At 38.8% G+C, this 13,390-nt stretch overlaps 1 protein-coding gene across 1 annotated transcript in view; it reads right to left on the bottom strand.

Moving 5' to 3' along the window:
• Positions 1-13,390, bottom strand: part of pxb (putative Hedgehog signaling attenuator pxb) — a 131,392-nt gene that overhangs the window by 12,613 nt on the left and 105,389 nt on the right. The window contains exon 4 of the mRNA XM_018546762.1: positions 7,871-8,102. Coding sequence (XP_018402264.1) covers positions 7,871-8,102 — 232 coding nt within the window. The remainder of the gene's footprint in view (positions 1-7,870; positions 8,103-13,390) is intronic.

The raw sequence follows: 13,390 nt of genomic DNA, 5'->3' as shown, positions 1-13,390 counted from the left end.
CCGAGCTGGTGCTCGCGAGGGCCTTTGAAAAGTTGATCGCTTTAATGATCTCATAGCCCCCTCAGGCGGCCGGCAGCTCGCTAAACTTAGATCTCTTGGACGTCGGCGACAGTGCATACTTAAAGTGCCTTAGCTGACATAAAAGGGAGACGAGGGGTCGCCTCGTCTTTCCATCTAACTGCAAAAGTTCGCGACATAAATAATCAAGAACTTTTATGAATTAATTTTGATCGATCGGAAAATTTGGGACTTCACTATAGGTGGAATTTCATTAAAAACGTGTTTTCCGAGGAAAATGGTCAGTTTACAGATATTTGGAATTAATAACACATTAAAGCGGCGAAAAATTGGATACGAGAAACGTTTACAATAATTAAAAAATATCCATTTTTTTTCATATTTGTGTTATTTTTTCATTAAATTATTTCTTTTTATCAAATTGTAACGAGATAGATAACGTTTCTCTCAAACATTCAATAATCTCATCTGCATCCTAATCCCTAATGCTTCTTGACATATCGTTTCGAGTATACAGTATCTGTAAACTCAAGCAGAGCAATCACTGACTCCGGCGTCCTACATACCACACATAATATCGAGCTCGCTGGCATGTGTGTACCCGCATGTATAGATATTATACTGTATATATATATATATACACATGTGCCAATATGTCGTGACTGTATCCCGTTACCGTAACCCGCTAATTGTTAGTTACTACGCCAATTGCATTAGGTTCTAAGTCCGGAGCAGCCAGCCCTTACCTCTCCCTCCTCTGTCGTTATGTCGCTACTGCTTTGCAGATACCGACGTCCCAGGCTAACGACGCAGCACCGACGCGCGTAATCGAGCCGACAACAGGTGGATGTTAGATCGATAGACTTCCGCCGGTGGATTGGCCGTCTAGAGTCTTATCCGGTGCGGCACGGTGAGATTTATGACAGGATCGATAACGGTAAAAAGAACTCGGACGAAATAATTACGACCTAGTCGTCGTCAAATGAACGCGCGCGAAACACCCCTACACGTCACGATTCTAACTCCGTAATACACTTTCGTAGTCAAAACGATCCCTGTAATTTCCTTATCACGCATGTAACTTTGGTAACACAGCTTGTATTCAAACTGCGCGGGAAACACGAAAATTTTCTTATCGTCATCGAGATTCTTAATGAATTTTCTAATTTAATGAGAATCAAATGCAGTCATATGGAGCAAATAAAAGTTAACGAATGTTTGCGATTGCTCAAAAGAGAAAATAAATTTCAATAGTAATTAATTAATTTTACTAATCGAATAATACATAAATTAAAACAAAAATTAAATATGTAAAGAGAAAAGTTTCGTTTTCTCTCTACATATATACTATCTCTGTCTCGGTGTAAGAATCTGAAGTCGCAATAGAGATTATAAATTTTAATGTAATTTCTTAAAAGTTATGAATATAATTCTATTAGTACAATATCAATGTTTTTTAACAAGAATGTATAATATCATAATTGATATCTATAATGTCTACAATATTTAAGAGAATATTTTATTTTCTTTTTATGGTATATGTACACGGATAATTGTAGCACATGTTTGAAGCTGAATCATTTAAACTTTAAACGACAAACGGACGTTTTGAAAATGACGACATTGCATGTGTGATTTCCACAGACGCGAACAATTTAATAATATTCAAATATTTGAGTTTTACTTGACCTCTTTCCAGGTACTCGCTTCAAGAGGAAACGTTTTTAGAGAAAAGAAAATTCCTTCGAAGAAACGTACAGCACAGAATGGTCGGTAAATCGGAGACACGTTACTGTCGGGATTTTCTGGTCTACCAAATTCTTTTGATTCGCTGACATTCAAATATTTAAGCCTGGTTCAACTTCGTATTTGCAAATCGACAAGCTGTCACACAGTTGAGAAAGATCGGTGAAAAACTCTCAGCAAAAGCGCTAAATAAAAACGCAATGTAATTGACACGTGATTTTCGAGGTTATCGGATTTTATTACTTGAGAAGGTAGCTCTAATTTCATTAATTTCATGCATGTACATTCTAGAATAGAATCAGATATCAACTTTTAATTGAAACGATGAAGTCTTTTATTTCACCTTGGGATTTTTTAAGAAAATCTACACCGTGCCATTATATTCAGTGAGAGAATACTTTTTAGTTCCTTTTAGTTATTTCTGCGATAAAATCCAGATCTTGAAAAGTATACATGGTGTACCAGCCTATCCGTAGATCTTTTCATCTGCAGATATATACAATATATATTATATATATATTCAGATTTTTTATTAATTTTTTTAATTCCAAGATTTATGATTAGTGATTTTTCTTTTTCGTTCTTTGTATTCGTTCTAACGCTACACGATAGTTGGAAATTAAAATCTAATTTATTTCATACGATCAAACAAAATTATTCAGTAGTATTTGTTCAATCCAATAGTTCCTTTTTATCTTGGTAAGAAGCAAAGCATCATGCATTACAAAATATTTTGAACTCCTTTGACATCGAAAAAATCGTGAATGCAATTAAAACGGATACCAACGAAAACGAAACATCAAACTATTTTTCAGGTTTTTTTCATGACGGGACTCAAGATCGGAGTATGTGTTCTTTACGTGTTTTTTTATTTTTGCTGTCCCTTCAAAAATCATAAATTGCTTTATTTCCGCGCCCCTCAAATATTTATGTTGTTTGTTTGTTGCCGAATCAACAAGCCGTCGCGTTGGCTGTTTCACGAGAAGAGAGAGCCACGTAAGTCGCAATCGGCGACGCGTGATTGTTGAGATTTTTGAGCCCCGACTGATTCTAGAAGAAAAGGTGATAATATGGCGCCTCCTATTTTTTTATTTTTTCGTTACATTTAAGTCAATAATATATCACAAATTTATTAATCTAAGTTTAAAATCTAAAAAAACTTGAATAATAAAGGCTTAAAATAATAAGGACAATTTACAAAATGGGAAAAATTGTTTAAATGAAAAGAGACATTATGATAATCATCTGAATGTAATGGTAAAATGGGCTTTCCTCATATTTTTACAGAATATGATTCTTCAAGTCTATTAAGACTTCCCATGAGGTCCAAATAGCTTGAATTCATAAAAAATTCTGAACATAATGAGATATTGTCATATTCAGAAGTTTCTTTTCATGAATACGTTCTTTTAATAATACTCTTGCGACTTTATCTTCGTGGATGTTCACCACAAGCACTTCTTCCTTTTGCAAATACCTCTAGGGATTTAAAATCATTTTAAAATGATAACTACAAAGATTTTTGTTAGATTTAATTATGGAAAATATATAATTACTTAAACTTACTTATTTTCTCAAAATAAAAGAACAGCACTTCAAGAATTAATTTAGAAAACACATATATGTAAACTCGTTACTTACTTTAAACCACGTTAAATTTGACATTGAAAATAATGCGAAAGAACTTTGATATACCATAATGTAAACATCAATTGTCAATAGAAAGGTCACGCCAGTCGTGGTAACAACTATATCTAATCATCTCTCTCTAAGAACAAGTTAAAAACTTTTCATAAGAGAGAGAGGATATTAACCTCCAACAAGGGTCTTTAAAGGCACCATCAATATTTTGATTGTAAATTTATATATATTATATATATAAATCTGTAAAAGAGAGAGAGATAAGTAAAATATAAAGTATACTTCTATATATATGATGGTAAAAACTCAGTGTTAAATTTTAGTGTACTTGAATTTTTTCATATTTTTATATAATCTAGAACAATGAAAAATTTACTTCGAAGACTTTCATTATTAATGGAAGAGTTAAAATTTATGTTAATTATAATAGAATTTTAAGTAGGGTCCACATTGCTCACTTTTTCCTCTACTAACTAATAATACTTGTTCTATTGCGCTCCGTGCGGAGACGAAAAAAGGGACGTGAGATATATGTGCCAGTTTTTGCCAACCCTTCAGCAATTAAATTACACGTGGCCCGTGCCGAGAAGAGAAAGCAAGAGAAGAAAAAGAATCTCGCGCCGCGCCGCGCCGCGCTGCACCGCGTTGCGTCGTTGGATACTTGCTCAGCTCCATTTGCGAAATTAGAGATCTATTCGTCCACGAGAGATGGCAATCGCTCTTGGGGAGCAAAGGTGACGCGGCACAATGGTGACGCGTCAATCTCTCACCCTCCGCTTCCACCTTCCCTCTAGAAGCCACCCTTCATTCTCCCTTTTTGACCTCCCGTCCGTTTCTTCCTACGCGGACCTGTCCTACTTTCTTTTCCCATCTTTTCTCATTTGTGTGAGAATTCATCAATGAAACTCGCGTTAATGTTGATCGGAACTTTGGTCCATTAAATTTGCGTTCTTTTTTTTCCGCTTACACGGGAAATCTTAAATCGATAAAGATGATCTTTCGTCTAACGAGGTTATTTAATTAAAATACGGGATGTACCAGAATATATTACCGTAACCGAGTGAGCGATATAGGCTGTTGCATATCTTTAGTCAGACAGTAGAAGAAAAAGTTTGAACACAGAAGTGGTTATTCCGTGTCCACGTATTATCATTGTGTATCGGGAGACGATTTTGGTACGCGAGAGAAAACATGGCGTCTATTTTTTCTCTCTTGGTCGCGCGTATGCGCTTCCGAGTCTCTTTCCGATCTCGGGAGATGCTCGCTTAGAATAATCCGCGATCTTTTGTCGATCGTGGCCGTATCGTGAAGGGATGCAAGGGATGGGACAGGATTGTGGACCGGGTTAATAACCACTCCTCGTCAAATTTTTCAGCAAAGTAATTTTATTTTTCTCAAGTCTCTCCTCCAAACTCTCTCTCTTTCTTTCATTAACTCAAGATATACACAGGACCGTCGTTTCGCTCTTCGCCTCGTCGAGCTCGCGACGTTATTTACAGAACACCGTTGCCAACCGTCCGGCGAGGTGTGTAATAAATAACGATGATAATAATAATAATCATAATAATAATAATAATAATAATAGACTAATAATAATCGTAATAGTACTAAAGATATAGCGACACAGCAATAATGGTGTCCCTTATCCGCAGTTATAATGATAGTGCTAATTTACAAATCGGGAAATCAAGCTCTCTCTCTTTCTTCGCGATGCTCTAACGGACTCTCGCGTATCCTCTTTCTCTTCTTTATAATATCTATATTCTTTATAATATCTATATATATGCATGTATATATATATATTAAATCCTGTCGATATATCGTTTCTCCGTAAGTTATGTTATTTACAAAATTTACGGGTCTAATCTCTAATCTATTTACAACCATAGAGTGCGCCCGGCCGCCGTGCCTGCACAACCGTCGAATAAGGCCCCGCGCGTCCGCCCTGTTTTCCTTCGCGTCACGCTTTTACGTTTTCCTTTTCTTTTACACGTCAAGCATTCCTTCGATTTGTTAGTTTGTTGGGAGTTGCGCGGGCACGGCTCCGAAGTAACAAAATAAATACTGACTAGCCCGTCCTGGCGTCTCCGTGTGGAGCGGCGGTAACGAACGAATGAACGAACAGACACCCATTGATGAGTGAAAGCTCGCGTGACTCGAACATTTAAAATTGACAAAAAGTAATCAATAATAAATCAATAGAAGTTTCTTTTCTATACGCGAGAATATTTAACGAACGGTTTCCTCTGCGAGAGACGTGGGTGCATCGATAAGTGACGACAATGAATGCTTATTTCTGTTATTGTGTGTATAAAGTAATATATTGTACTTCTCTCTTACAGGAATAAGCATTCGAACATTTATGTCGCGATTGTCTTCAAGTATTTTAGTATCTGCTTTTGTCATTCGGATTACAAGACGCTTTCCTTTAGCAACTATAATCATCGTATAATTATGTAATAGTGAGTCAATTTTTTAAGCATAGTGCGTATAGAATAGTCTTTTTTTCTAACTATCATTTCTCTAGAAATGTGAAAAAACTAACTACAATCTTTTCGAAGTCAGTGAGGAAGCATCGTGTGATCTGAATTTCTCAGAACTGTCCCAGCTAAGAGCCCAAAACTATCGTTAATAAATAGCGTTAAGTCAAATTAGTCAGTATTCAAAAAACGTGAATTGTTAACATTTTCATTTCCAGCGTTTACTAGAAATCTGTATAAAAATTGAATATGTGTGTGAATACTGACAGTTATGCTTATCGCAATTTATTAAAGCTCCTTTGTCTCGTGATTGCCTGAGACTACAGTATATTAAAGCTTACGAGAAAGATTACAAACTAAATATTAAATTAGAAATCGGCAGCACACACACTCTTGCAGAGGAAACAAAGTTCGAATCACGAAGCACACACAGCCTTAGTGTCAATGTCAATGGAATACCTGGTGGTCTCCATCCGTTCGTCGGAATCCGCAGGGCGCCAGATAATCTACGACGATAACCTTACAGAGACGCAGCTGCGTCCCTTTCACGCTACGCTATCACGTCGCGTCGCCTCATGTCGCGTCACGTCATGTCCCGTCACGTCACCTCACTTCACGTCGTGTCACATCACGGCCGCGGAACAGGAAGATAGTACACGACGCTCGGTAATCGAATGTCGCTCGGTCGACCTTGGTCGACGCGCGATACTCACGAAGATATGTTGGAGCTTCCGCCTCAGGTTACGCGTTTGGGATTCTCCTTGGGATAGAACCGACTAGAGATCCTCGAGTAAAGGGATTGGACCCACCATTTAGACAACTTCTGATTGATTCGCCATATTTTTCAAGACTTGCTTAAGGTAGAATGAGTGGATACCTCTCGTTCTACCTTAAGCAGATCCTGAAAAATATGGTGGATCAAAAACGTATATAGTGTCCAATTTCTTACTTGAGGATTTCTAGAACCGACTATGCCTCTACGCCGCCACGAGACTGTCGATCGACGGCCAGGACGGCACGTGTCACGTGTCCTGGATGTGCAGATAGACGTCCTGCTCCGGCTGACTGAGGAGGTGGTGTATCTGCTGCATGGTGCAGAGCGGACAGACCTCCTCCTCGGTGCCGTCGGCGATGAGCCTCTTGGCGGCGCCGGGCGCCCTTCTGCTGTAATCGATGATGTACGAGTAGCCATCAGAATCGATTGAGCTCGATCTCATAGTCATCGATCGCAACAGCCGCCTGCTGTTGATGGGAGGATTCGCGGTCTCTGTACGATTGTATCTCGTGGATTCTAGATCCGAGTCTTTGAAGTCTATATAAGAATAACCCTCGGAGTCTACCGAAAGTCGCCTGCGGTCTTCCTCTCGGACCGTGAGCCTCGGCACCGCGACGAGGCTCGCCGACCCGTTTGGGCTCAACGGCGTTCGTGCGGGGGAGGCGCGCGGTCGATGAGTGGGAGTGATGGGGATACCGGAATCACGAGGTCTCGCGGGAACTCGTACGTCGGCTGAATAGCCGTCGACGGTCAAGCTGACATCGAGATCCCGACACGACGGGAATTCTCCGCGGGAAAGCATAGGCGAGGGTGGGGTAGAAGGTGAGGGAGGCCGCTGGCTCGTGATCAAGGCGTTCTGCGTAGCTAACAGCAGGTGGCTGTCTCGTAGGAGGTTGCTTTCGTTTCGCAGCAATAATGGACTATTCGCGCCAGTGCCGCCCGGAGCAAGTCGAGTGGCGGACGACTGGGCGGTGGTGGTGATCGACAGGGGTACCCCCTGCGACTTGGCTAAAAGGGCGCGCGGCGTCCGATAGCCGCCCAGGACCGCCCGCGACGGCTTGTCCTGGACACGCAGTATCGACCTGGGGTCGCGATAGTCGAGATAGTCGAGATGATGCGGCTGCGGCGGTCTCGTTTCCCTGCGTGCAGGTAGCAGCGGTGGTTCGCGTGGCAGCGGGGTGACCCGCGGGTGGGCTTCGGAATTTCGTACCTCGATCGTCGGCGCCTGACCGTGACTCGTCGGCAGGTGATTGTGCAGCTGCGAATGCGACACCGTGTGATCCTGTAGGTCCTCGTAAAGAACAGCGCCACCGGCACCGCCGCCGCCGATGCCGGGGCCCGGATGCGGCTGGCCGTCTGGTAGCACACGACCCCGTCCGGCGACTGCCGCCGCGCCCGCTGCGCTCTTGCATGGCAGCAGGTTTTGCACTTTCCGCTTGTGCCTGCAACAGAGAAGAAACGACGTTGTTAGACGGGAATATCTTATTAAAAAATTAGAAATTGTACGAGATATTGGTCAAAATCAAAATTCATTACACTAGGGTAACATTTTAAAGATTAACTTTAATCTTGGTTCAAAACTTGGTCCTCATTTTATTTTCTAATTCTTCAAACTATAAAAGGATAAAGAATGAATTAAACCGAGATTGTGAAGAGTTAATCTACATTAGTGGAAACGGTATCAGTCATTTTAAATTTGAATTTTCTTATTCTCAAAATAATAATGAACCTGTTTCTGCACGATTAAGCTGGATAATGGATATAAATGAAACTTTACGTTTTATAAGAGGATAATGGAAGGAATTTTCTTTAGAATATCCCTCTTCCTTTTGCATAACTCTTGCAAATTCAGACACGCGCACGTTAAATTCGGTCAGTCGGGACGATTCTGTGGATACGTTGCTTCTATGGTTTCATTCGAAACACCATCTCGGAAAGCTCGCAGCAAATTCCTCAAGTTGGACGAGCGGAGGATGTTGATATTCTACTTTGCTCTCATCTCCCACTCTCCCTTTTCTCTTCTCCCCGCCGTCGACCAGCCTCCGTCGACACACCAGATTAGTTGGGAGCTCGTTGCAATTGTTTGTACAGGCGGGCGCTTTGCTGTGGGCGCGCTCGAGAGCTTTCCTCGGTGTAAACTTTAATGAATCGGGCACTGCGTTTGCCTATCAGCGTCGTTTTATATGTCTATAGGGTGTCCTGGGACCGTTGCCTATCTTTTACCCTTTGATCGTTTTACGACATTTATTGACGTTTTCATCGATCAAAATATTGAATTACTATAAAAATATCCAACTAACGGTAATTATTGAATAATTGAGAGACCAGATAATGATAAAATTCATCACGAATTTACACGGACAATTATTTTCGTAATCGGGAGATTAAATGGAAATAATGGTATTTTTAGTTTTAAAAGGATTTTATTTTATTATAACAAAAATTAAATTTAAAGTTATAATATTAAATATTAGAGAATAGGACAGTACGTGATAATTTCGAGGTACCCGGTATATCTGCCAGCTCCTCGCTGCATTCATCATCTCCTACGCGAATTAACATATGCTCGACGAGCGCATAATAACGCGGCCGTGATTGCTACTTGGCCGGTATCTGCGCGATTGTGCAAATACACATCTGTAATACGCGCGTAAATTGGTCCATACTCTCACTTTGAATTAGCGTTGTATCTTGCGCGGAATGCGAATAATCTAATTCTGAATTATATTAAATATATGCAAATCTATCTAATATATGCAAATAGCCATATTTGCGCTGTTAAACCAGAGCATAAACCACATCGCGTCTCTTAACATTCACCTCAAAAATGTAGCAAAATAAATTTTAAATATTGGAGAGCAGATAGTGTTGAAGATGTCGTTCGAAAAATTTAAATTTTCCACAATCTGACTGCATGTTCAATTCTATAATAAATTATATGTTCTTGTTCTTTATGACGTTTTCTCGATATCGTTTCATTTTTGTATTAACGTGCTCCGATGTTAAAAAAAAAATTTATCTGAATTTAGTCTTATCAGGTAGTTCATTATTCCTAAAGTTTTTCGTTTCGAGATAGACTCGATGTCGTTATTAAAATGGACAGTTATCTTCACGTATTTTAATATTTCTCGCCCTGTAAGTACACTATTTCTGGACATATGATAAAAGAGATTTCAAGCGTATACAGGAAAAATGAAAACTGCTGTACTACTTCTTCGCATATATTCTATGATTCAGAGAGAACTGGTGATCTGTCAAGCGTTAACTGTGAAATTTCGCACGTCGCAAAGCCTCGAAGGTGATACACGCGCATCTCTGACCTGTCCATCACAGTCACAGTCGTATCCTCCACTAATCGCGCGGATCGCGCTAGCTAAAGCGTTTAAACTTCGCTCGTCCGACTGTGGGGATTCACTTATCCGAGAGAGGATTCGCGATATAAACGCCGACTCTGACGAGGGTCCCGAGAGTTCTGCCGACCGGAGATAATGATGCCGGAAACATACGGCCGCTGGTCTCCGGCCGCTGGAATTCCTCCTTTTTAAAGGGATTTCTTCGTCAACGTACCGTTGGCGCCACATAGTCGTAAATCACGAGAGAAATTACATGTAATTTATTTAATCCTATAAGTTCATCACGGAATACTGCGTTGAGTAATTAAAGAATATTAGTATCCCTCACTGTAACTTTTGGAATACATCAGTGAACTTTTTATATTACATTGAATACTTTTTATTTTTAATTTTATTTTTATTAAGGAACTTTAGCCATTTTTGGATTTTCATAAATCAATACATAAACATCCAACTTTCTCAGAAAAACAAGGTATTCACAAGGTATGATAAATAAAAGTATATTTTTATAAAAGTAGAAATATATACAATTTTATGAAATATTTTTTTAGAAATTAATAATAATATTATAACATTATTTTATAAAACAAAAATTTTGTTTTAAATTTAATATTTTTATACTTTTTTTCTAAAATTCCGAATTTTTAAATTCGAAATTCAAGTATTTTGTGGATACATTCTCGGCGAAATATGTAAAGAACATATTATGAAAATAAAATCTATTGCGATTTTTCTTTATTATATCTTCAAACGTGGAGGGCCTTCAGTTAGCGATCCTTCGTCTTGCATCTTTCAACGTATACATCGATAGTATCTGTTTGTATATGTTCATGTATATTCAAAGACCGGGGCGTCGCTCGGCTCGCAAAGTAGTTTACCCTTCAAGTTTTAATTATCTAATTAACTCCGTCAGTTCGATAATATTTGCCCGTGTAATTAAACCACAAGCTAAGGTTAACAACTCCCACTGCACTTTCAGCAGTAGGTCGAGATGAAGTTGAGAAAACCGAAAGATCTGCGTCTTTTAAACGGAAAGGGGGACGATACGCGGATGCGAATGAGAAAGCAGAAAAGGTACGGTGTAAATATTGATCTATTATCGGATTCCTGAATATGATTTCTGCTTCGTAATTGTACTCACGTAACGTATAAAGTTCCTTACCGGGTCATTGTGTAAACATTCGCGGACGACTTAAGAATAGATTTGTGTAGTGTTGCATTTGCAATACAAATGTGCACATTATTTGATAGCGATATTTTTTAGAAATGGCGGAAATTTCTCAAAGCACTTGCTACACTTCACTAAATTATAAAATCAGATATAAATTAAATTGAAGTGTTCTCTTGGAACAAAACTTTACTTTTTGTGATTTTACCGTTTTAATACATCCCTATCGATATCGCATTTGCGTCTGCCACGTCAATTCTCTCCCCTATGCTTCGTCATTATAAAGATTTTTCATTACACTCACTCACACTCTTCGCTGCGCCCTATTTCATTTCCTAATAGATTTTATTTAGTCATGATGATACGGGGAAAGGCAATGGTCGTCGAAGTGCGACGAAGATTGAAGAAAAGTTCGGCTGGCGATGCAGGAAATGATTCAAGCCATGTTCACGCCCTTGTCAATTTCCAAAAGCGCACTAAAGGAATTAAAACTAATTTCTCGAATGAATTAAAGACGCAAAAGAAATTCTGAGAATAAATTTTGAAGAAAGTTAGGTTACTAACTTTATAACAATATTACTTCTTCACAGAGGTAATATTTTTCTTATTTAAAGAGATCTCGAGAAAATGTAAATGTTCGTATTTCTACAAGAAAACTCTTCATATATTTTTTGAACAACAAAATCTCGTAGAAAAGATGCTGTTTTCTTACTTCAATTTGTTTAACGTGCGACTGCACGATACGGCGGGGTTTTGATGTAAAAGTGGCCTAAGTCTGCGAGACACGGGACAGCGTAGACGGCGCGTGCGATGCAGTATAGTCCTCGGGATCTTCTTGGAGTGGGTGGAGTCGAGGGAGCACCAAAGTGAATTCGCTCGATGCTAAGCGCTGAATAGGTCATTTAAGCCGAGCTTTTAACTCGGGCTAATTAACTACCATTCCCCATCCGCGCTCTCCGTCGCTCGTTCGTTCGCTCGCTTGTTCTTACGCTTTCGTGACATTTCTCCCTGTTTCCTCTGACTTTTCCGGCTCACACATATTCTCGTGTGCTGACAGATAAGTGACAGCGCATCGCATCGGTCCGTCGGTCATCCGAATGCGCTTTTGATACATCATTGGCGCGAGAATAATACGAGCGATATAGAACGTCGATAATGAGTAAAAGTAAATAAAGTGTTAAATGTGAACACGTGTTAACTTTATTAATTATTGATCTTGAAATTATTTGACTCATTTTATTGTATTGATGCATCGTTCTATTTTTATGACATATATCTTATATTTGGTTATGTAGGATTTATTTCCTGTTTATCTATTTTTATCATCTACTTTAATAATAGGTATCTATTTTAATTACATTTGTTATTCTATGTTTTTATAAAAGAGTTATAATTTATATTTGTTAATTATACGATTTTTTATAACAATAATTTAACGTGAAATTTCAAAAACGATGAATTCTTATAATTTTATTTTTCCACAACATCAAAGTATTTAATTGTTCCAAAAATAACTATCTTCTTTATTATTCCGTAAACCTTTTATTATTTTCCGCTGTACACAAATACAGTGACTTTATAATCTTAAATCAGCAAGTTCAAGATTATAACGGATTTGAGAACAGTGTAGGGATGTTTAGGAGCGGATTAGCGAGCTTTCGTACACCGGAGGGTCACATCCGATACTCATGCGTACGTGCAGCAAAGGTATGAGGCCGATCATAAAGCTAGAACCCGAAATACCTAGGATCTCGAAGTTTACTCGCCATTCTCACGTGCGCACCTGAATCTCTCGTGAGTTCCTCGAAATTACATATTTTGCATAACAATACGCATTAGATATATCCGTTGTCTCAATAAATAGCTTCCCAACTTTATCAATCGTATTTAAAAAATGTTCGAGGTTAGAGCTAACAGAGATAAATTTTTTATACGTGAAGGCTTCAAATAGTAGATCTAATAGAGATAAATCTTTCATACGTGAGGACTTTAAATGTTAGATCTAATAGAGAAAAACTTTTTGTACGTGGAAACTTGAGATTTCTCCATCGGACAATAAATATATCGCTGCAACCTTTATTCTTTCATCGTTCCAAATGTTGTATTCTCTCTCTCTCTCTCTCTCTCTCTCTCTCTTTGTCTGTCTGTCTGCCTCTCAGAATATCTTTGTTTAAAAAAATGTATGTATTAAGAACCATACTCTTTGGGA

The sequence above is a fragment of the Cyphomyrmex costatus genome, unplaced genomic scaffold (genome assembly GCF_001594065.2).
Source record: "Cyphomyrmex costatus isolate MS0001 unplaced genomic scaffold, Ccosl1.0 scaffold59, whole genome shotgun sequence".
NCBI classification, from domain to species: Eukaryota; Metazoa; Arthropoda; class Insecta; order Hymenoptera; family Formicidae; genus Cyphomyrmex; species Cyphomyrmex costatus.
The sequence above is the reverse complement of the archived record's forward strand: the minus strand, read 5'-3'. Positions and strand labels throughout refer to the sequence as shown.